Source organism: Hippopotamus amphibius, chromosome 10, assembly GCF_030028045.1.
Source record: "Hippopotamus amphibius kiboko isolate mHipAmp2 chromosome 10, mHipAmp2.hap2, whole genome shotgun sequence".
Classification (NCBI taxonomy): domain Eukaryota; kingdom Metazoa; phylum Chordata; class Mammalia; order Artiodactyla; family Hippopotamidae; genus Hippopotamus; species Hippopotamus amphibius.
The window spans coordinates 58,587,641-58,613,395 of NC_080195.1; the positions used below are offsets into that span (position 1 = coordinate 58,587,641).

Sequence of the window (25,755 nt, forward strand, 5' to 3'; positions counted from 1 at the left end):
CAAGGAAGAGTAGCTCCCACTTGCGGCAACTAGAGAAAGCCCGCAGCAATGAAGACCCAATGTAGCCAATAAATAAATAAATAAATAAATAAATAAATAAATTAGAAAGAAAAAAAAGAAAAAAATGTAATAATGTATGGTAACATGATAACTAGACTCAATGGTGATAATTTTGTAATGTATAAAAATGTTGAATCATTATGTTTTATACCTGAAACTAATACAATATTGTAAGTCAACTATACTTAACTCACAAATGCTTTAAGACATTTTTCTGATAATTCTTACATTTAGATTATTTCAGGGACAGTCTCCAATGTCCTTTCTTTGAGATTATGAATTTTATCCTGAACATTGTGTTACGATATACAGTAGAGGCTCTACTTCTGTTACGTTTCTCTGGAGAGTATAGATTAATTATTTTTGGCAGACAGCTAACTTGGATTAACATAAACTGCAAACTGTCTTCATTGCATTGAACAGAAACTGAAATTTCAGGTCACTTTTTTTAGTCTTAAACTTAGCTACTTGCCTTCTGCCCTAAACGTATTTAGGTTAGGAGTCAGCCAGAGATTTGGGCAGAGTTCTTACACAAAATTTGAGGCTTCTTCTCTTTGACGCTGTCTTTTCCAAAATTTACCTTCATACCTTCCAGTAGTTTATGTTTCCTGAAACTTTGTCCTCTGGTTCTTCAAATCAGTAAGACTGCAGGTTTTCTATTAGAGTTTAAGTGTGTTACTTGCTGCAGACTTGGGCCTGCCCTCAAGCAAAAGGTTTTGAAAATGAGAAATTTACTCAGAGTCATTCCCCTTTTCCAGTTGTTGACTGCTGTTCTCTATATGCATGGCCTTGATTGCTCTCCAGTACATTCAGATAATTGTTATTCATATTTTGTTTAGAGGTTACAGCTGGTATCAGTAGAAGTACTATTAGTCCTTTAGAAGTTATTAGGTCATACACAAATACAAAAAGCACATACAAAACAGAATCCTGGATAATCATTTAAATCTAAGATTTTTTTATTGCTCTGTAACTGAATTTTAACTGAAATTGCTTTATCTTAGGGGCATGGGGAAATAGTCTTTGGAAAAATAATTTGCATTCTAAAACACAGTGATATTTTAAAGAATGTGATCACTCAAATCAGTAGGACAGACTCAGAGAACTTGTGTTAACTTTTCACTGTTTTATGGTCTAAATTTTACATGTTATTTGTCATCACTTATTACCCAAAGGGCTTTTTGTATCTTGATGTCAATGATCTATATTCTGAAATTCTCCTCCCGTTTCCCCATCCTCTACATTTTTGTTTGTCACTGTAGTTTTCCAAGTAGGATAGGTAGAAAGTCAGTGGATGACTCAAACTCTGTGTGTTCTTCTAATCTGTCTAGTTTTTGTTTTGAAAGCATATTTTTCCTGTTTAAAATTTTTTTCCTCTTTTATTTCTTTAAACATATTTAACACATTTATTTTATAACCTACATTCAATAAATTCCAATATCTGAATGTCTGATTCATTTAATAATTTCAATATCTGAAGTTCTGAATCTTATTCTTTTCTTTAGGAATAAGAAAGGACAGTCAATAAAAGGCGAATTATCTCATTTTGTGATTCTTCTTTCTTCCTGTGCCTTGTAATTTTGTAATGTGAGCTATGGTTATGTGGCTTTGAGTCTGGGAACTGGTTTGAGTAGAGAAACTTGGTGAAGGATTATGATTTTTCATTATGACAACAGACCTGAGTCTTCATTCACTGCTAGGGACTAAATGAGTGTCCCCCAGATTCGTATGTTGAAACCCTAATCCCCAGCTGATGGCAGTTGGAGATGGAACTTTGGGGAGTTAATTAGGTCATGAGGGTGGAGCCCTCATAATAAGATTAGTTTTCTTATAAGAAGAGAAACAAGAAAACTTGATTTTTCTCTCTGTCCCTCTACCCTTCCCATGTGAGGATACAGTATGAAGGCAGCTGTCTATAAGCCAGGAAGTGGGCTTTCATCAGACACCAGATCTGCTGGTGATCTTAGACTTCTCAGCTTTCAGAACTGTGAGAAATAATTTTGTTGTTTAAGCCACACAGACTATGGTAGTTTTATAGTAGCAGACAGAACTGACTAAGACATCCACTTACTCTTGATTTGGTTATATACAGCAAACCACACTCTCTTTGGCTGACCTTCTATCTTTCCTCTAAGGACACTAAGGTTTATTTAGCTTTTGCCGTAAATCCTTCAGGACAGAGTCTCTTGGTTTCCATTCTGGCCTTACTACTTTTTATGATAATTTATCTATCTTGCCTTTGACTGTTAAGTGCTGTCATCTCTTCTTAGTAGTGCAGAATCCTATCATTTCCACTGTCATTAGGAAGCCCATTTCCATAACAACTTCTCTTTCTCTCAATACTGGCCTATGTAAGACCCCACCATTGAGCTTCTCAATGATGCCAGTGCTCTCTTCCCTCCCTGCTCTTTATTAGTGCATTTCTTACTGCTTTAGTCAAGGAAGTGTTTTCTGGAATCTCTGGATAATACAGCAGCTTGTGAGTCTAGAAAAATTATCATATTGGATAAAAATGCAAGACCCAATTATATGCTGTCATGTGAAATGCACTTTAAACATAGACACAAACAGATTAGAAGTAAACAGACAGGAAAATATACCATGCTAACACTAATCAAAAGAATGCTGGAGTGGCTAAATTAATATCAAAGTAAATTTCAGACCAAAAAAATATTACCAGAGATAGTAAAGACATTTCATAATAACAAAGGGGTCAATTCATCACGAGGACCTAATAGTCCTAAAGATTAATGCAACTAATAGGCAAGCTTCAAAATGTATGAAACAAAAGAGGATATAGAACTCTTCAGGTCTGGAAAATGATTGAAGGGCTGTAACTCTGTTTTGGTACTTCAGGTTAGTCTTCTGTTTACTTGACCTAGAACTCTTCTGCTTATACAGAGCAAGAAAGAATTAAATAGACTGCTCATCTATTCACTTCTAGAAACACTATAATCAACTAGCCAATGCCATAGATCTCTGAGAGTCATACTATTCTGATTACTGCTTTGACTCTACTATCAATTACAATAACCACACTTACATTGTCTTTGGAGATAAAGTGACTTCACTTGGCCCTGCCACCCCAGGATCCAATTATCTTTCTTGCATTTAAGTATCCAGTGGTATTAGTTCTCACTGTAATTTCTGACCTGCAGAGAAGAGTATCCACAGAGCTCTTAAAGAATATTGGGATTTCCCTCACAAACTTATTTCTCACAGTCATGTTGAAAGGTCACCCAGGGTGGATGAGCAGGTCTAAAATGATAAATTGAATCTAACATTTCAATCTCCCTAAGCCTTTAGATGCCTTCCTCTACAATACACCAAGGCAATTCTGGCATTAATTTTTATTTAGGGTAGGTTACCACTTGGCCCATGTTTCAGCCCACCACATGAATGAACTGTTACAGCCCTTTTCTAACCTCTCAAGCTACATCATTGAATCTAGAATCTATGTTTAGTGGACCCATATTAATAAATTTAGCCTCCTCTAATTTTTTGTTCCTTTGATCATTATCTCACATCTTTAATACTGTTTCCCACACTTATTTTTCAGATTTATAACAGTATAAATTGAATAAATCATATTGTTCTCTTGGTGCATAGTGCATCTGACTCTTGGGACCCTTCTGGGACTTGAGTCTAGTTATAGGTCTAGGAGAAAAGAAGAGTGAGGGGAGCAGGTCCTGAGGACAATGGCAGTATCTTTTAAGGCAGCCACCTCAAGGGAGGCCAATACAGTTTCTTCAGGAAAAGCAGGGTTAACCTCTCCAGGCAAGGGTAGCAGGGCTGCTTCTATGGGCAAAGAAGACTTAACAGAATGTAGGGTTTTGATGCCTGCAGCTTCAATGGGATCTATCCATATAGTCCCATTCCAATTTTCAGAATCCCATTACTTCCTAGTCAATATTGTCACTTTAACAGAAGATATTCTGGGAGAGGTTAGGTCGAGATGGTGGAGTAGAAGGATGTGAGCTCACCCCTCCTTATGTAAACACCAAAATCACAACCAACTGCTGAATAACCATTGACAAAAAAATGCTGGAACCTACCAAAAAAGACACCCTACATCCAAAGGCAAGCAAGAAGCCACAATGAGATGGGAGGAGGGGTGCAATCACAATAAAATTAAATCCTATACCTGCCAGGAAATGGAAAATGGGAAAGCAACTCTACTGCAGAAGTTCTACAACAGGAATGAAAGTCCTGAACCCCACGTCAGTCTTCCCAGCCTGGGGATCTGGCAACAGGAGGAGGAGTTCCCAGAGAATCTGGCTTTGAAGGCCAATGGGGTTTGATTGCAGGAATTCCACAGGGCTGGGGGAAGCAGAAACTCTACTCTTGGAGGGCGCACACAATGTCTCATGTGCATCAGATCCTAAGGGAAAGAAGCAGTGACCTTGTAAGAGACCGGGCCAGACCTACCTGCTAGTATTGGAGTTTCTCCTGCAGAGGTGGGTGGAGAGGTGGCGGCTGTGGCTCATGGTGGGGACAAAGACATTGGCAGCAGTTCTGGGGAGCACTCATTCGTATAAGCCCTCCCAGAGGCCACCGTTAGCCCCATCCTTCAGCCTGTAGGCCCCAATGCTAGGAAACCTCAGAAGACAGGCTGCTAAAAGTCTTCCTGAGCATAGCCCTGCCCACCAGAAGGACAAGACCCAGCTCCACCCACCAAGAGGCAGGAACCAACCTCCCCATCAGGAAGCCTGAACAAGCCTCTAGACAGCTTCATACACAAGAGGGCAGACAGAAGAAGCAAGAAGAACTATAATTCTGCAGCCTGTGGAACAGAAACGGCAATCACAGAAAGTTAGACAAAATGAGACAGCAGAGGAATAAGTCCCAGATGAAGGAACAAGATAAACCCCCAGAAGAACAACTAAGTGAAGTGGGGATAGGCAACCTACTGGAAAAAGAATTCAGAATAATGATAGTGAAGATGATCCAAGATCTCAGAAAAAGAATTGAGACAAGGTTCAAGAAGATGCAGGAAATGTTTAACAAAGACCTAGAAGAACTAAAGAGCAAACAAAGAGAGGTGAACAATACAATAACTGAAATGAAAAATACACTAGAAGGAATTAATAGACAAACTGAGGCAGAAGAATGGATAAGTAACCTGGAAGACAGAGTGATGGAAATCACCACTGTGGAACAGAATAAAGAAAAAAGACTGTAAATAAAGGAAGACTGTCTAAGAGACCTCTGGACAACATTAAATGCACCAACATTTGCATTATAGGGGTCCCAGAAGAAGAGAGAGAGAAAGGACCTGAGAAAATATTGGAAGAGATAGCAGCTGGAAATTTCCCTAAGATGGGAAAGGAAACAGTCATCCAAGTCCAGGAAGCACAGAGATTCCTAGGCAGGATAAACCCAAGGAGGAACACATTGAGACACATAGTAATGAAGTTAATAAAAATTAAAGACAAATAAAAAATATTAACAGCAACAGTGGAAAAGCAACAAATAATATGCAAGGGAACTCCCATAAGGTCATCAGATGATTTCTCAGCAGAAACTTTCAGAGAGGCCAGAAGGGAGTGGCATGATATATTTAAAGTGATGAAAGGAAAGAACCTACAACCAAGAATACTCTACCCAGCAAGGCTCTCATTCTGATTTGATGGAGAAATCAAAAGCTTTACAGATAAGCAAAGGCTAAGAGAATTCAGCACCACCAGACCAGCTCTGCAACAAGGGCTAAAGGAACTTCTCTAAGCAAAAAAGAAAAGGGCACAACTAGAAAAAAAAAATAATGAATGGAAAAGTTCACAAGTACAGGGAAATATATGGTAAAGGTAGGAAATCAACTGGATGGAAATATGATATCAAAACCAACAATTGTGAGAAGAGGAGAGCACAAATGCAGAATATTGGAAATGCATTTGAAATTAAAAGACCAGTTACTTAAAACAATCTTGTTTATATATAGACTGCTGTATCAAAATCTCTTGGTAACCGCAAACTGACAATCTGCAGTAGATACCCACATAAGACAGAAAAGGGAATCCAAACACAATATTAAAGCTAGGAATCAATTCACAAGAGAAGAGGACAAGAGAGGAAGAGAAGAAAAAAGACCTACAAAAACAAATCCAAAACAATGAGCAAAATGGCAATAAGAACATACATATCAATAATTACCTTAAATGTAAATGGATTAGATGCTCCAATGAAAAGACATAGACTGGCTGAATGGATACAAAAACAAGGTCCATATATACGCTGTCTACAAGAGACCCACTTCAGAGTTAGGGACACATACAGACTGAAAGTGATGGGATGGAAAAAGATATTCCATGCAAACAAAAATCAAAAGAAAGCTTGAGTAGCAACACTCATATTAGACAAAATAGACTTTAAAATAAAGACTGTTACAAGAGACTAAGAAGGACACCACATAATGATCAAGGATCAATCCAAGAAGAAGATATAACAATTGTAAATGTATATGCACCCAACATAGGAGCACCTGAATATATAAGGCAAATATTAACAGCCATAAAAGGAGAAATCAATAGTAACACAGTAATAGTGGGGGACTTTAACACCCTCACTTTCATCAATGGACAGGTCATCCAGAAAGAAAGTCAATAAGGAAACACAGGCCTTAAATGGCACCTTAGACCAGATGGACTTAATTGATATTTATAAAGCATTCAATCCAAAAACAGCATTCTTGGGACTTCTCTGGTGGCACTAGTGGTTAGGAGTCCACCTGCCAATGCAGGGGACACACGTTCAATCCCTGATCTGGGAGGATCCCACATACTGCGGAGCAACTAAGCCAAGCCTGTGCACCAAAGCTACTGAGCCTGTGCTCTAGAGCCCACATGCCACAATTACTGAAGCCCACATGCCTAGAGCCCATGCTCCACAACAAGAGAGCCCACTGCAATGTCAGGCCCGTGCACCACAACGAAGAGTAGTCCCCGCTCTCCACAACTAGAGAAAACCTGCACACAGCAAAAACACCCAACACAGCCAATTAATTAATTAATTAATTAATTAACAACAACAACAACAACAACAACAAAATAAAAACAGCATTCTTCTCAAGTGCACATGAAACATTTTCCAAGATTCATTACATGCCGGGTCACAAAGTGAGACTTGGTAAATTTAAGAAAATTGAAATCATATCAAGCATATTTTCCAGCTGCAACACTGTGAGATTAGAAATCAACTACAAGAAAAAAAAATTGTAAAAAACAAAACACATGGAAGCTAAATAATATGTTACTAAGCAACCAACGGATCACTGAAGAAATCAAAGAAGAAATAAAAAAATACCTAGAGACAAATGAAAATGAAAACACAACAATCCAAAAACCTATGGGACACAGCCAAAGCAGTTCTAAGAGGGACATTTATAGCAATACAATCATACCTCAGGAAACAAGAAAAATCACAAATAAACAACCTAAACTTACACCTAAAGCAACCAAAGAAAGAAGAACAAACAAAACTTAAAGCTAGCAGAAGGAAATAAATCATAAAAATCAGAGCAGAAATAAATGAAATAGAAATTAAGAAAGCAATAGAAAGATCAATGAAATTAAAAGCTTGTTCTTTGAAAAGATAAAGAAAATTGCCAAACATTGGCCAGACTCATCAAGAAAAAAAGAGAGAGGGCTCAAATCAATAAAATTAGAAATGAAAAAGGAGAAGTTACAACTGACACCACAGAAATACAAAGGATCATAAGAGACTACTACAAGCAACTATATGCCAATAAAATGGACAACCTGAAAGAAATGAACAAATTCTTAGAAAACTACAATCTCCCAAGACTGAACCAGGAAAAAATAGAAAATATGAACAGACCAATCACAAGTACTGAAATTGAAACTGTGATTTAAAAACTTCCAACAAAGAAAAGTCCAGGACCTGATGGCTTCACAGGAAAATTCTATCAAACATTTAGAGAAGAGTTAACACCTATCCTTCTGAAACTATTCCAAAAAATTGCAGAGGAAGGAACACTCCTAAACTCATTCTATGAAGCCACAATCACCCTGACATCAAAACCAGACAAAGATGTCACAAAAAAAGAAAATTACAGGCCAATATCACTGATGAACATAGATGCAAAAATCCTAAACAAAATACTAGCATCCTAAATTCAACAATACATTAATGATAAAAACTCTCCAGAAAGTGGGCATAGAGGGAACATACCTTAGCATAATAAAGGCCATATATGATAAACTTATGGCTAGCATCACACTCAACAGTGAAAAGCTGAAAGCATTTCCTCTAAGATCAGGAACAAGACAAGGATGTCCACTCTCGCCACTTTTATTCAACAATTTTGGAAGTCTTAGCCACAGCAATCAGAGAAGAAAAAGAAATAAAAGGAATACAAATTGGAAAAGAGGAAGTAAAACTGTCACTGTTTGCAGATGACATGATACTATGCATAGAAAATTCTAAGGATGCTACCAGAAAACTACTAGAGCTCATCAATGAATTTGGTAAAGTTGCAGGATGCAAAATTAATGCACAGAAATATCTTGCATTCCTATACACTAACAACAAAAAATCAGAAAGAGAAATTAAAGAAACAATCCCATTTACCATCACATCAAAAAGAATAAAATATCTCAGAGTATACCTACTTGACACAAAATACCTGTTCTCTGAAAACTATAAGATGCTGATAAAAGAAATTGAAGACAACACAAAGAGATGGAAAGAGATACTATGTTACTGGATTGGAAGAATCAATAGTGTCAAAATGACTATACTACCCAAAGCAATCTACAGATTCAATGCAATCCCTATCAAATTACCAATGGCATTTTTCACAGAACTAGAACAAAAAATCTTACTATTTATAGGGGGGACACAAAAAAATAGCCAAAGCACTCTTGAGAATGAAAAACGGAGCTGGAGGAAACAGGCTCCCTGACTTCAGACTATACTACAAAACTACAGTCATCGAAACAGTATGGTACTGGCACAAAAACAGAAATATAAATCAATGGAACAGGATAGAAATCCTAGAAATAAACCCATGTATATGGCCAATTAATTTACAACAAAAGAGCTAACACTGTACAATGGAGGAAAGACAGTCTCTTCAATAAGTGGTGCTGGCTATTTACAATAGCCAGGACATGGAAGCATCCTAAATGCCCATCAACAGATGAATGGATAAAGAAGATGTGGCACATATATACAATGGAATAATATTCAGCCATAAAAAGGAATGAAATTGAACTATATGTAATGAGGTGGATAGACCTAGAAACTGTCATACAGAGTGAAGTAAGCCAGAAAGAGAAAAACAAATACCGTATGCTAACTCATATATATGGAATCTAAAAAAATGGTACTGATGAACCCAGTGACAGGGCAAGAATAAAGATGCAGATGTAGAGAATGGACTTGAGGACACGGGGTTGGGGGGGGTGAAGGGGAAGCTGGGATGAAGTGAGAGAGTAGCGTAGACATAGATACTACCAAATGTAAAATTAATAGCTAGTGGGAAGTTGCTGTATAACAAAGGGAGATCAACTTGATGATGGGTGATGCTTTAGAGGGCCAGGGCAGGGAGGGTGGGAGGGAGTTGTGGGAGGGAGGGGATATGGGGATATATGTATAAATACAGCTGATTCACTTTGGTGTACCTCAAAAACTGTTACAAGAGTGTAAGGCAATTATATTCCAATAAAGTGCTTAAAAAAACATAAGTGGTGCTGGGAAAACTGGACAGCTACATGTAAAAGAATGAAATTAGAACATTCTTTAACACCATACACAAAAATAAACTCAAAATGGATTAAAGACCTAAATGTAAAACTAGATACTATAATACTGTCAGAGGAAAATACAGGCAGAACACTCTTTGACATAAATCACAGCAAAACTTTTTTTTGATCCATTACCCAGAGAAATGGAAATAAAAACAAAAATAAACAAAAGGGACAATTTTAAGCTCAGAAGCTTTTGCACAGCAAAGGAAACCATAAACAAAATGGAAAGACAACCAGAGAATGGGAGAAAATATTTACAAACGATGTGACCAACAAGGGATTAGTCTCTAAAATTTACAAACAGCTCATGTACTCAATATCAAAAAAACAAACAACCCAATCAAAAAATGGGCAGAAGACCTAAAGAGACATTTCTCTGAAGAAGACAAACAGATGGCCAAGAAGCACATGAAAAGCTGCTCAACATCACTAATTATTAGAGAAATGCAAATGAAAACTACAATATCACCTCACACCAGTCAGAATGGCCATCACCAAAACATCTGCAAACAATAAATGCTGGAGAGGGTGTGCAGAAAAGGGTACTCTGCTACACTGTTGAAGTGAATGTAAATTGGTGCAGCCACTATGGAGAACAGTATGGCGGTTCCTTAAAAAATTAAAACAGAGCTACCATATGACCCAGCAATCCCACTCTTATGCATATACCTGGAGAAAAACATGTTTTGAAAGGATACATGCACACCAATGTTTATTGCAGCACTGTTTACAATAGCCAATAATGAAATAATGCCATTTGCAGCACCATGGATGGACGTGGAGATTACCATACTAACTGAAGTAAGTCAGACAGAAAGACAAATACGATATCCCTTATACGTGAAATCTAAAAAAAAAAAAATGATATAAATGAACTTATTTACAAAACAGAAACAGACTCACAGACTTAGAGAATGAACTTATGGTTACTGGGGGGAAGGGTGGTGGGGGAAGGATAGATTGGGAGTTTGGGATTGACATGTACATGCTGCTATATTTAAAATAAAATGCCATTCCATTAAAAAAAATAAAAGAAGAAGAAGAAGATAGTCTGCAAGTTTGGGAATTTATGTTGTAATTTAGCCACTCACAGAATAAGGTTTGATATTTCAGAAATCTCAGTACTGCTGCTATAGAAGATAAGGATTTCTTTCAGAAAAGGTATAGAAACTTTCTAGTCATTTATGCAGAGCATGAGCTGGTAATTTGAAACCCCAACCCATACTCTCCCCTCCTACTTTCTCCAGAGCAGTTAGGAGAAACCAGCCAATCTCATTATACTAAAATGTTCTAAAGTATAAATACATGATCACTCAGAACCCTTTAAAAGTATTTGACGAGGAGTATCCAATGGTGATACCTTGTATATCTCTATTACTAAAGGTCATGGATTATCAGTGCTCTCTTTATCACTAGAAATAGTCATCAGTGCCTTTAAATATAACTAGATTAGAGAACCAATCCCAGATGTCTGATGTTAACAATATAAAACAATACCTTCTCAGGGTATTCTTTGAAAGGTGGAATTTTGCTTGATTGTAGGAGAATTTTGCATCTAGTTTGAGAGGCAGAATTCTCCATGGGCTTCCACTCTCTGAAATACCTTTATTAACTGTAAGGTCTCTTCCACACTCCAGCCCACTAAGAGAGCTCTGAAACTCAAATACTTGAAGACTTCGTTAAATCAGTTATGAAGACACCACTTAATGCACGGCCAAGCTCTTCCAGCAGAATCCCCTAATATAAAAACACTGATTTAGTTATATCTGATAAAAACTAATGTGCCGAATTGCCAAAATTCCCAAGCAAGATGGCTTAAATGAGAAACCACTGAAATGGCAACAACTTAACAGTTCAGAGCGTGATAATCATTTGTTTTGTCACTAAAATTAACAATTTCTATTCGGTATTTGAAGTAAATCCAAAGGACTGAAGAAAAGCCTTTAAATATCTCTTGAAAGGCATCAATCAATGCTGGGTTCTCTGAACTTTTCATGGACAATAGCCTGTATCTTTATTTATTTATTTTTTTGGCACACGGGCTTAGTTGCTCCGTGGCATGTGGGATCTTCCTGGAGCAGGGATCGAACCCATGTCCTCTGCATTGGCAGGTGGATTCTTAACCACTGCACCACCTAGGAAGCCCTGTATCTTTAAAACAGAAAGCATGATGGGTGACAGCCAGAATATGTGAAGAAATGATTCTGAGGGAGAATTCTGTTTAGCCAGAACCATAGGATATTATATTTGTGAAACACTTTCTTCCAGAAGCAGCAGGTCTCAGGACTGCAGAGGCCAGAATGCCCACAGAGAAGGCCTTTATAGACTCCAGTAACTTTGTCTATCGCGGCTTTCCTTTTCTGACCACCAGACAGCTCCCTTTCAGTTCGGAATGGGCAGGGCTCACTGTAGTTTCCTTATTCATAGGAATCTTATTGGATGTCCTCAATACTTGCCACACTTAAGGTAAGAAAAAATGGAAGGAAGGAAGGAAGGAAGTTGTGACATACGTTAAAAACAGAATAGGAAATTAATTTGAGGGAGAACTTGGGGTTGTCACTGGAGATTTAGTTTACTTTTAAAAGCAAAGTTAGCAGAAGAAAATAGAATACTCAGTATATGGTCATTGTTTTTATTTTTAATTGTGGTAAATGCAAGAAATTAGAACAAATGAAATATTATACTTTAAATAAACAGTCAGCAAATTATAAAATAAAATCTAGCCAGTGACATATTTTTTACAAATAAAATTTTATTGGAGAAAGCCTTGCACATTTGTTTACATATTATATATGGCTGCTTTCTTACTGCAACAGCAGAGTTGAATACTTGGCAACAGAGACCATACGGAACACAAGGCTCAAATGCTCGCTCTTTAGCCCTTTGGCAAAGCTATACCGTATGTTATGATAGAGCTTTAGAGTCTAGAACATCTAAGACATAGCTTGATCTCAGTAATCCCTCTGAGGTCAGATCTCACCTCTTATCTCTTTCTGGAATACATAGCTGAGCTCAATATGAACTAAATTTAATAGTTAGAAGCTCATCCCTCGTCTTCCTTCCAGCCCAAACCAGTAATATTTAGCTGCCTAGACAAGTCAAATGATTTCAGAAGCCTGTTTGCTGCTCATTTCTAAGACCTTTATTGAATTTCTTCATTTATTTACTTATTTTTCTTATGTCAACATGTTTTTTTAAATTGTTTTTTGTTGACATAGAATTGATATACACTATTATATAATTTACAGGTGTGCAATATAGTAATTCAAAATTTTTAAAGATTATACTCCATTTATAGCTATTATAAAATATTGGCTATACTCCCTGTTTTGTACAATGTATCCTTGTAGCTTATTTTGTAGATAACAGTTTGTACCTCTTAATCCCCACCCCAATATTGCCCCTCCCCCTTTGCCTCTCCCCACTAGTAACCACTAGTTTGTTCTCTGCATCTCTGACAGACTCTTTATTTTTTAATGTGGTGAAATTGGGTATAAAATTAGAATGAGGAATATGGACAAGTGGGGAAAGTGGGGCGGGTTGGGGGGGAATGAATTGGGAGATTGGGATTGCCATATATACATTACTAATAAGAAAAGAAAATCAAGATGTACACTTTAAATATATGCAGTTTATTGTATGTCAACTGTATCTCAACAAAAGTTCTTAAAAAAATTAGAATGGGGAGCAAAAAGTATATCTTTATAAACAGAAGGTTCATAAATGCTTATTGAATGGTGGTCTTACAAACCCAGAATAAGAACTTTTTTAGTCCCTTAAGTCATAAGAAGTATTTTTTTACTCATTGCTTTTTAAAAAAAAAAACCAAAACTACAAGACAAAAGCTTTTCAAAAACCAAATCTAAAGGAGATGAGGACTATTTTGATCGTCAGAAACTCTATAAAACTCAAGGGAAGAAATGCATGTAGGTCTCAAAAACTGAGGAATTGGGAACTTGAATAAGGTGAAGACTGTCACATCTCTCTCTTTCTCTCTCTCTCTCTCCAGGATGTATGTCCAACACATGACATATACACCTATCTTAGGAAGAATGAAGCAGAAGCAGAGAGAGAGAGAGAGAGAGAGATTGTGTTACTTTAAGGAATTGGCTTACATGATTTGGGAGGCTTGGCAGGTCCAAAATATGCAGGTAGGCCAGCAAGCTAGAGACCCAGGGAAGAGTTGCAGTCTTTTCTATTAAACCCTTTAACTGATTGAATGAGGTCCATTCACATTATGGACAGTAATTTACTCAAAGTCTACCGATAAAAAATACCTTTACAGAAACATCTAGAATAATGTTTGACCAAATATTTGGGTACCATGGACTAGCTAAACTGACACATAAAATTAACCATCACAGTAGGAAAAATGGGGAAGAAAGAGGGATGAACTATTCTTCTCAGTTCTAGTTCTTAAATTCTCGAGAAAGTACTTGATTTGTCCAGCTCTGTGAGGTGCCCACCACTGGTCTGAACAATTTTAATCAGGTGGTGGCATCTGGAAAAAGGACTATTATCAGCCCAGCTTATGTGAGATGCCCATAATGCACCAATCCATTAAGGCTGGGGAAGGGGTAGAGGAAGAGTTACCTTATACAAAATAGTTTTAAGTATAAAATGAAGCGTCACATAAATGGGGAAACATTGATTAATAGCTTATATATATAATTTTCAAATGTTAACATGTTTTTCTATACAATGATGGGATAGCTTCTAATTTCTGTTTTTCAAGGATTTTTGTGTAATTTTAGGTATGGTTCATTGATTTTCTATTATGTTGTATATAAGCTTTTATGGAGAAATAATGGTTTTCACTCCATTTAAGTATCTAAAATTGATTTCATCTACTTTTCTCTGAATATTTTCTAGCTTCAACAATTACTTCTTCATCTATGGACAGACATCAGAGGACTATAACATCTCCTCAAGAAGGTAGTATGCTTTCTTTTTTTTTTAAGCCAGTTCTGAAGCATGGAATGTTGAACTTCTTTAGAAACAGTCGATGGGCTGGACCGAGTGCCAGCCTTGCGCCCAGTTGAAGAATATGGTGATCTGAGGGCTGTGGGATGAGGGACCTGAGTGACCCCGCCCATCCTCCCTGCCCTCTCAGATCTGCTTTAAAATCTTCCCTTTTCCTTCAGTAGTTGTGTGATCTTTATTTGGCTGTAAAATGCAAGGATATGAGTACATCACTGAAGAGGCAGGTGACACCACAAGATGAGAGGGGAGATACTAAATGCAGAGTTTGGCACAGATAAGTTTCATCCACATAAATTTTTTGCCCTGCTATAGCTGATTCTGGTCATGTTAAAGTGATGCAATCACTGACACTCACTTCTGTTACAGGTGAATTGTAACAGACACATGTAATCAGTATATCTCAGCAAATCCCTACCAGGCATGGAAACATTATTTGATTTTCTGGGAAAGTGTGAGCTTCTATATTGGCAAATACTTGTAGGTTGCAGGACTGAATTTTCACTTTAAAAGATGGACAAAGGAGTCGACTTCTTTACTTAATTCTGGTAATTACACTGAATGTCCAGAAACAAAAACTGCAACAGTCGAATAGTCTGGTAGTGTATATGTGACTGCATAGGAGGGAAGGAAGGAAGGAAGGGCTATTGATTTTAATGACTTTGGGACTTGTCAAATGAAAACTAAACTTAAAAAATTTCCAACTTGCTTAACCTGAATGCCATTCTAGTTATTTTTAATGAAATTACCATATGCTTTCGTTACGTGTGCTTGTCTGAAGTGCCACCCTTAGGCATAGACATTCAGTTCTGATGTTACTGATTTATTCTCTCTCATCAAAACTTAGGAAGGGATAAAACATCACTTACTATTCTCTTTTCTACCCTGAGGAGTATGAATTACAACACAAATCTGATAGTCTCTATGACTGAAAGATTAGATTTAGAACACTGTCTTTGTCTTTTAATTAGATTCTGTTTTCTCATGTTTGTTTTATAGATATCGAATATCCTGGATTAATTTCATAACATTTAAAAAATTTGTCACACATATAATACATGTTGTTGTCTTAATGATACATAACACAGGAGGAAGTTGGTTAATCTTTGGATAGGTTTAATATTTTATATATATTTCATGAATGCTAATTTCTTATGTAAGTCTGGTATTTCTGGAATAAGACCACCAGCAAAGTAATGTTCAAGTACAATTTCATGTAATATGCTGTGAATAAATTTTAACACATGAAGTTCTTTATCAAGCTTTTCTCTTATTATTCTCTGTGTTTGTGCATGTGTGTGTGTATGTGCGTCCAGTTAACACTTCACTACTGGTACTAGTGGATACAAAGGCTATGCTCTCTTGCCCTGCTGTGCCGTGGACAAGTGTGCTGCTAGCAACATGGGAAATAGTCCTCAGAGACAAGCCGCCCTGCCTCAGAGCCTTCAGGAGTGACACAAATGAGACCACGGGAGGAAACTGTACCGACAAGAGGATAACCTGGGCCTCCGGACTTGACAAGAATCCTGCTCTTCACATTGATCCAGTGGCCATCACTCATGATGGGTATTACAGGTGTCAAATAGTAATACCTGCCGGGAATTTCCATCATGGATATCACCTCCAAGTGTTAGGTAAGGAACATCACATATTGTGGTGTTTCAGATAACCAGATTTTGGGCTGAAACAAATCTCTCTCGAAATTCCATGTCCCATGTGTTAAGACTGAAGCATTTCCCCTACATTTCTGCAGTGCCCCCTGAGGTGACCCTGGTTCAAACTGAAAATGGAACTGCAGTGTGCAAGGCATTTGCAGGAAAGCCAGCTGCACAAATCTCCTGGACCCCGGAGGGAGACTGTGTCACTGAGCAAGAACCTTACTGGGGCAATGACACAGTGACCATCCAGAGTACATGCCGGTGGGACGACCGCCATGTACCTAATGTGTCCTGCTCTGTCTCTCACTTGACTGGCAACAGGAGTCTGTCCATAAAGCTGAATCAAGGTAAGCACTTATTTCTTTAGAGTAGTAGACTTGATGCTCAGCCTTTTCCTTAGGGAAGCTTGTGAATAACCAAGCAGAAGGTAAGAAAGCTTATGCTCCTAATTTGAAGATATTCTCTAAAATTTATCTGGGTAAAGCATTAGCATGGTAGAGAAATTGTTTGTATTCCTTCATCAAAGAGAAGGAATTAATTCAATAATGACTTACTGATATATTCTCTAAATATCTTTTATTCTGGCACCCATAAAATATTATTTGCTAATTTAGTAATCTAGGCTTTTACTTTGAGATTAATTATTGGTATAAAATATCAATACTCATATAATTTAACAATACTTATTCAGTAGATAGTCAAGAACAATAATTATTTCCTTCCTGATGTTTCTGTTTCTTATAGTGGTCACCACTTTATTTGTTACTCTGAGTAACAAGTTTTCCTTCTTTCTCCCTTGTCATCTGAAACCAATTCATCAATTTATTGGCCAAACATTTATTGAATATTATATGTTTAAGGGCTGGTAATACAAAGGTGAAAAGACAAAGTCCACGCCTTCATATTGTTTCAGGGAATAATATCTGTTGATTAGCAGCAATGCCTTTGGTAATACTGGCTTCTCATTTACTAACTGTGTGACTTCGAACAGTACTTACTTTCTCTGTCTCATGATTTTGTTTTTTAATTGATATATAACATTATATTAGTTTCAGGTGTACAACCTGAAACATACCCTTTAGTTATCACTCCCTAATTCCAACATTCCTCTAGTTTTAGGCAATCACTAATCTCCTTTCTGTCACAATAGATTTTCCTGTTTTGGACATTTGATATTAATGAAACCATAAAATATGTAGCCTTTGTGACAGGCTTCTTTTACTTAGCATAATTTTTTCAAGAATCACCCATGCTGTAGCATGTATCAGTACATTCACTTCTAATCTTTATTTTCCAGTATCCATCTCCCACCAACCCTAGGCTCTTATTTTATACTTCCTGTCTCTAGACCCATGCATTTATCTCCAGTCCCACCTGACCTTCTCTTCTGTAGACCAAACATTCAACTTAGACTCTATTTTCCTCTTTCATGTCCTCAGAAGTTTTGCTTCATTAATTATCCTTGCTCTCTTTTGTTCAGTCTTTTGTTTCACAAATCCTTTCCCTAAGACTGATTACATAAACATGCCTGCTTTCCTCCCCTATTTAAAACTAGATGCTGTGACTTCCTCAAGCTCTTAGCTCTTGTCTTTTACTCATATCCAAGATTTGAAAAATTGGTGGGAATGTAAATTGGTGCCAGCGCTATTTACAATAGCCAAGACATGGAAGCAACCTAAATACATATATACTATGGAATATCATTCAACCACAAAAAATAGTGAACTAATGTCATTTGGAGCAACATGGATGGACTTACAGACTGTCATGCTAAGTGAAGTAACTCAGACAGAGAAAGACAAATATCATATGATATTCCTTGTTATTAATTAGCTTCTTTGTGATATTGATATGGTCTCTCCTCCCTTCTCATCTGTTTTCCTCCCATATGCACTTGATTCTCTTACTAACTTTCAGCCAACTTAGTCTTCTTTAATAGATACCTTTCAACTGCTCATTCCATGAAGGAAAGCATTTCTATGAGTTCCATCACTGACTCTCTTCTCTTTTCACCTTTACCCCTGTTCCTCAAGAGATCTCATCCTTACCCATGGCTTTAGCCACTGTCTAATTCTTGACTCTTAAATCTGTATTTTTAGCCCAGATTTCTCTCTTTGGCTACCCCATGACCAAAATCAATTTCCAATTGAGCAGCTTCACCTGAATTTATCCGGGGCACCTCAACGTGCATATTCCTGAAACAAAATTCCTTTCCTCTACCCCTTCTGAAGTTCCATGCCTATATTTTATGTCTTGATAAATGCCTCCAGCCAGAAAATTAAAGATATCCCACAACAGCACTCTATCTTATTTCCCATAATAAAAATCAGTTACTATGTTTTGTTGATTTTACCTTAAATTCTTTCTTAAATCCAGACCTTTTTCTTTCTCCTGACTGAGCTAATTGATCACGTGATCATCTCTCACTGGGTTATTTCAGTGTCCTTGTAACAGGTCTTTTAGCCCCTAGCTTACCTTCCCCCACTCCCCTATACTGTGACTAGTAAATTCCCCTACTTAAATGCCCCAGTGGCTTTTCTTCACCTCATGGAAAGCTACATGCCTTTGACCTGCTGCTTTCCTTACCTTGTGTCTTGCTATTCCCAGCCTGTACTCCATGCATGTGGGCCTCTTTGGGTTCCTCAAAAGTGTTATCCTCTTTTAGTCTTCTTTCTCTTTCATGAGCAATTTCTACCTCTTCACAGTGTACTTCTTTCCCCAACTCTCTTCTTCCATTCCATTTGGATAATTGCTATTGAAGTTTTAAGACTTAGTTTGATATAATACCTCTGGGATAATTTTCTCTCGCCCTGCAGTTTGGCAGCTGTTCCTTCCCTGTGCTCACATAATGCCTCATGCACACGTTTGTTTGAGTACTTCCATAGCCCTCTAATTGACCGCCCACTTCCCTGACTCCCAGTACAGAGTAAACTCCTTGAAAATGGGAACCATATCATTCATTTCTACATCCTCAGAGTTTGGCACAGTGCCTGACACAAATAACTGCAGACTTATGTCCAGATCATCACAGACTTCATTTCTATATATTCCACTCTATGCTTCAAATATGATTAAAGTTAATTCATCTTCAAATCTTTGCTCATATTGTTTCTTTCCCTTGAAAAGTTTTTTTTTTTCATCTCTTAACCTGTTTAATCCTGTTATCAGCAAGGCTCAGTTCAAATCCTACTTCAGCATCCCCTCCTAGTTAGAGTTGATTAAGCTTTTTAATTCCCTAGATGATTTACAATCTATAATAATTCACTTAGCACTGTTTATTCTCTTGTAAATTATCTTTTCATTTGTCTGGGTCTGACTCTCAAATGGGATTGTGAGCTTTTTGAGGGCTGTGACGTGTCTTCTTCTTCTCTGACAGTGCCTAGGAGACAGTCTTCTCGTTCAGACTTTGAGCAGACTATTTAACAGGATAACATGGTCTTTTGCGTGAAGAGTCAGCTTAGTACCTAGAATTCACACACTTTTTTGGCTGCCATTTTCGTAGGAGAGAAGACTTCAGAATGATGGTCCTAATTAGTCCCATTTTATCTTTTCAGCAGTTCTTGGGGCCATTTCACAGATGAATAAATGAAAGTAGGAAGACATAAAATACCCTACTAAAGGGGTTACAGCAACTCAGTGACAAAACCACTTCACTGTGTGGAAAATATTGTACTATTAAATAGTGCTCAAAATATTTAATAATAATGCCCCAAAGACTAACATTTAAACAGGAAATTAGAAAGTACATTTCCTTTTTTCTGATAAAATTGGGAAATTTTAACAATGCTTATTGTGCATTTATTCATTCAGAGATATTTATTAAAGACATACCATGTATAAAAACAAAGACACCGTTCCTAAATTCTGCCCTGAAAGAATGATACACTAGCAGAATTCAAATTGTAATTTAGAAGGTGTTTTGATTATGACCGTCTGTCTGTGAACTTTTAGGAATATTTTAAAAGGCTCTTTCAAACTATAAACTCTAATTTGTTCATCAGAAGAATTTTTGAAATGGCTCTTCACCCCTGCCTGTGTTGCCTGTGTTTAAAGGTGCCAGAACCCTAGGATTTCCAGCATCAGGCTTACTGATCATTCTCTATGTGAAATTTTCTCTTCTCTTGGTTACCCTGGTCATAGTGGGATTCGTCTACTTCCAGAGAACAAATGATTGCAGGTAAGAAATGAGGAGTGAGAAATATAGACTCATTAGAAGAAAACATTATTATAAGACTCTGAGGTTACAATGTCCTGGGAAAAGCTTGACCCATTTTTTGGCACATTGTTTGTGCCTCAGCTCTTTCTTTGACATAAAAGCCTTGTTAACAACTGAGAGCCCAGGCAGAAGTGCCCACAGCACCAGGGCAAGAGAGTCTGCTTCATTGTAGCTTTTCCTTGAGAGAGGCCTGGCCTAGACCATCCTTTGAGAATTCTGCGGGGGAAACGAAGTTTAGCTGGGGCTCCTTCAGTGTTTACTTCCCAGTTTCTAGACGTCTGAAGGCCTGTATTCATTTCTGCTTAATTATATATTTTACGTTTTTTCCTAGAGCAAGAGAATAAAAAAATCTGAAAGTCAATTTAGACTTGATGAGATATCACAAAAAAAAAGCAGCCAGCTGAGATCAGCCTTGGGGTTCAACATCTAGCTCAACTGCTGCTGTTACTATTGGATACCTTTGTGTTTAGAATCTGTGTAACAGGAATCAAGCCTGTTTCAAATTCTTAGTGTACGTGTATAGACACGTGCACAAGCTTGCTGCCTGTCATCATAAATGCCTAGGATGACTCATCTACTTTCCCCTTTGTCCCGAGTCAGTCCTCATTTGCAGAGGAGAAACAACCCTGCTTCTCAGCCTAAAGAGGAAGATAGCTCAGCAAAAGGCAAATAACGATGCTGTGCAGCTTTTCTGCGCCCCGTTGGATTCTTTGGGTGGTGCTGTCATCCCATCGAGTTGTTTCCTCTACCCACTTGAGATGCTAATCAACGTTGCAGTGGCAGGAGCCACTACAGACACTGCCTTCAAGTTGGCCCACAGCTGACCTCTCATCCCGTTCTCGTTTGCCAGCAGTTACTGAGGGCTTTGTACTGCATGTTTGACCCGATCCTGAAATAAATGGCTAGGACTCATTTTTAGCGGTACCCGCATTTTTGAAGAAATTATAAGTTGGTCCCACATGAGGAACTGCTAGAGTCACTGGAGGCAGTCATGAATGTCACCTCACCTTTCAGCGCTTCAGTGTCTCAGTTTCTTGTCTTCACTATACAACGGGTTAATTGTGATAAGAATAAGAGTGCTTGGTGAAACTTTAACATCTTCTAGGCCCACTCTAAACTGGATCCTTAACTTCACTGATATTTACGGCACTCCTATAGTAAAAAGTGTCCTTTTATTTAAAGGAAAAATTTATTGTATAAAGTGGCAGGTAGTTTGGGCTGTTACTTTCATTTTAAGCAAAACCCTAAGGGAGAAAATGGATGCATACTACCTGGAGGATATTAATGCAAGCAGGATAGTTGTTGAAACAAACACCCCCCAAATATCAGTGTATTTATATACAAAATTTTAATTTTTGCTCACTTCACTTTCCAATGCAGGTTGGTGGGGCTAAGGCAGGAGCAGGAAGAATTCTGCTGTAACCTAGCATTTTATTCTATGGCTCTGCCCTTCTCTGAGTATTTTCTATTCAGCTGGTGAGTGGGAGAGAGATGGAGAGAGAGAGGAAGGTGGGGGGAGAGAGGGAGAAAGGGAGAGAGATAGATGGAGGATTTTAGTAGTAATCGCTTCTGGTCACATTCCATTGCCTGGTGCTTGTCACATGGCCACACAACTTCTATGGAAGCAAAAAATGTAGTGTAGCTGCCTTGGAAGAAATACAATCATGTTTTGGGTACATATATTATATATCCAGTCTCTGCATACAGTAAACCATAAGATAAATGCCAAGATTATTACCTTCTCGATTAGTAACAGAACATGAGTCAAGAAATAAACTACTAAACGATGCCATGTATAATTTACATTAGCTCTTTTCTCTCTCTTCTCAAATCATAACTCCCTCATGTTTAAGACAGGACATAAAATGGAAAAAAGCCTAGTACCACAGTTCAATCACAGACTCAAACATACTGTTTGCACAGATTGCTAGCTGCCTGGTCCAATGGTCATCTTCCCTTTTCTTCTTATAGCAGATGATTGTATTCATGATTTCAAATTTTCTCTTCTCCCTCTCTCCATGTAATATGTACCTTAGAATTTTTTCCATAAAGAGAGTGCATATTTCTCCACCCTATGTAATTTGCATTAGCCAGTCAAATGAGGCTGAAGTGGCAGTGTGCCAGATTTGAACCTAGGTCTCAAGAGCTCCTGCAAATTTCTATTGCTGCTCCATAAGAACATGCCTGAGCTAGTCTTCTGGAGGAGGAGAAACATGTAGAACAGAGCTGAGACACCCCAGGCGCCTCCCCCACTTTGCTGTGGAGGCCAGCCTACACAATCCAACACTTGTCAGCCACCTCCCAGAAGTGTGAAGAAGCTCAGTCAAGATCAGAAGAGCTGCCTACCTGACCCCTAGTTGATTCCAGACGTTTGAGCAATTGTCATAGAGGTTTTTGTGGTTGTAGGTTACACAGCATTATTGTGACATTAGGTTTCTGATACACTGCTTAATAATATAACTCCAATTTTATTTAGTGTGAAGACATACGTAGTTAAAAGACGTGTCTCAGTTTCCCTTGCAACTCAGTATGATCACCCACAAAAGTTTTTCACAAAAGAAGAGTGAGCATACATCTTGTGTGATATTTTTAGGAAAGCTCTTTAAAGAGAAAGAGAGAGGCCCTCTTTTGCTTTTTCTTCTTATCTCCTAGACAGCGACATTGGCGTGATGACTGGAAGTCCAGCAGCCAACGTAAGTCTCAGGTAACATTGAGGATGGAAGCTACTCATTAAGATGGTGGAAAAGAAAGATGGAAGGAGCCTGGTCCCTGATGACCATGGAGTAGCTACAGACTGCCTACCTCTAAACTTTTGTGTGAAAGAGAATAAACTACTTTGTTCATGACACTGTTGTTTTGGGTTTTACTCCATGTGCAGTTGAACTTAATCTGATTGATACAAATATCTAGTTTACCAGTCACAAGGTTTGCTGTCAGTCTTGCAGCATGGATTATGCTCTATTCACGTGCATTTTCATGGCTATTTTTGTTCTTCCCCTAGCGATTATGAAGCAAGTTATATTCTATTTATGTGCATTGTCATGGTCTATTTTCATTCTTCCCGTAGAGATAATGAGAGATATAACTTCAGAGTATAGTAATCATACGTATGAGAGCTGTCACTATGACAGTTCCAGAAGAATTGCTGGTTGTGTAAACTCAAGGAATGCTGTGCGCTTGTGAAAGGAAAGGGTGTGGGAATCTGGGGGTGTGCAAAGGTGACCTAATAGTCCGCCAGTCCCTACACATGCGAGGACATGTCTGCCTTATAGGATTGGGAAGATAAAGATACTGTTGTGGGCTCTTGGAGAGGATGTGAGCAGGAAAAACAGAGCAACTGAAATCAGTGAGACTTTACTGTGTTAATTCTTTTTCCTTGGAAAAGACTCCATCATTCCCTGACAAGATTAATCCAAGTTCATGCCTCTTGTCTGTTCCATTCTCACTGCCATGATTTTCTAGGAAGAGTAAAAAGCTAAGCTGCTCCCTCTCAACGTCCTACCCCTGCATAAAGATAAAAAACATTTGTTTTCTTTTCTGAACACGTGTGCATACACATATACATGCACAATAAATTAATAGTTGTCCTAAACTGAGGGAAATTGGGAGCAACTTTTATCAAAACACCAGTGAGAGCCACTAGATGGTGCTTCAACTTAATCTTTTTTTTTTTTTTAATTTCCAAGCAAGCTAAAATCTAACCTCAGACAGTAATCCTGTATTTTTTTCTTTAATTTTTCCGTACAACTGTCCCTCCATTGACTAATTCTTAGGTCTTCTTGGGTAGTTTTGAAACAATTACAGAAGGAAGGGAAAATGGTTTAAATTAGAATTAAGGAGAAAATTTTTTTTTCAGACTTGAATTGTAGTAGCTCTATCACTTTTAATTTTAGTTGAAACATTTTCTTTATCAGATGTGAGTGTTAATGGCACCAGATGGTTGGAGATACAAATAAGATTAGCTGGCCTTTTCCACTTCCTGGGTCCAACCCTTTTTCTCCTCCCCCATCACCGCTAAGAGGCATACATGGTATTCTAAAGCTGGAAGGAAGCTGCAGGAAAAGCAGGCCAGCTTCCTCATTTTACAAAAGAGGAAACTAAGATTCTCTGAGTAAAGTGACCATTGGGTGTTACTCAGAAGCTAGCTGAAGTGTGGGCTTGCTTTGCTTGCTAATGATAGCGCTCACGAAGTGGACTTTACAGTTTGTTTACAGTTGGACTGAGAGGGTTCAAGAGAGAATTTATGGGAGTCCTCAAAAAGATCACAAGATGAAAAAGGGAAACAACACATGAAATATTCATGGGGTTAATTACTATCTTCAAGGAAATATTGAATATTAGTTGTTAAAGATTGAGTTTCACCACATGCATGCCAAGGACCTCACATGCCAAATATATCACATCTAGCCTGAGAACAAATGACATGCAGAGATCTTAAAAACTACTTGTTTAAATCTTCCTTTAGTCTTTCCTACAATCTGGTTGCAAGAAAAGAGACATGAGAGGAAAATTTGTCTGTTTAGGGAAATACACCAACAGTTTATAGACAGGGAAGGTGGGGCTCAAGCTGTAGATTGCATTGGAAATACCAAAATAAAGGGAACTAAAATGATCAGCATAATTAAAAAAGTGTTCTTTCTGAGCTCCAGTAATATGAATTTTGGGATCTCTTAAGGAATCAGGTAAAAGAAGAAACAGAATAGGCCTTAGCTACAAAAAGAGAAATTGGTTGGCCATATGTTCTCTGTGAAGAGATAGCTGAAGAATTTTAAAATTTAAGATGTCTCTCTGTTAATATTTAGTTAAGATCTGTTATATACAATAGGCTTCATGTGATTAACGTTGCTTTAGAAATGAAGGAAGAGGGAACTCTGCCCACCTCCTGGGAGAAACAGAACAAGAGGGCAGCAATTGGCAGGCCTGGTGGTGAGAAACCAAGGATGACCAAGCGTTAGTTGGAATTCGAAGTTTAAGGAGAGAGATGACAAGAAGTCAGCAGAGGAAGGCAAGCACTCTATTAAGCATTTTCAAAGAGCTGGGGAGGGTGTTGTACTTCCCCAAACTATGCTGGCCA

At 37.9% G+C, this 25,755-nt stretch overlaps 1 protein-coding gene across 2 annotated transcripts in view; it reads left to right on the forward strand.

Moving 5' to 3' along the window:
* LOC130830637 (cell surface glycoprotein CD200 receptor 1-like) overlaps positions 1–23,474 on the forward strand; it is a 61,143-nt gene extending 37,669 nt beyond the window's left edge. Inside the window, exons 5-9 of one of the 2 annotated variants that reach the window (XM_057698000.1) lie at positions 14,700–14,762; positions 16,124–16,441; positions 16,561–16,812; positions 20,519–20,642; positions 23,334–23,474. In XM_057698000.1, coding sequence (XP_057553983.1) covers positions 14,700–14,762; positions 16,124–16,441; positions 16,561–16,812; positions 20,519–20,642; positions 23,334–23,415 — 839 coding nt within the window. In that variant the 3' untranslated portion in view covers positions 23,416–23,474. Of the gene's footprint in view, positions 1–14,699; positions 14,763–16,123; positions 16,442–16,560; positions 16,813–20,518; positions 20,643–21,281; positions 22,476–23,333 lie in introns of those variants that run through there. The other variant, XM_057697999.1, reaches the window with a different exon arrangement.
* Positions 23,475–25,755: the final 2,281 nt, after the last annotated feature.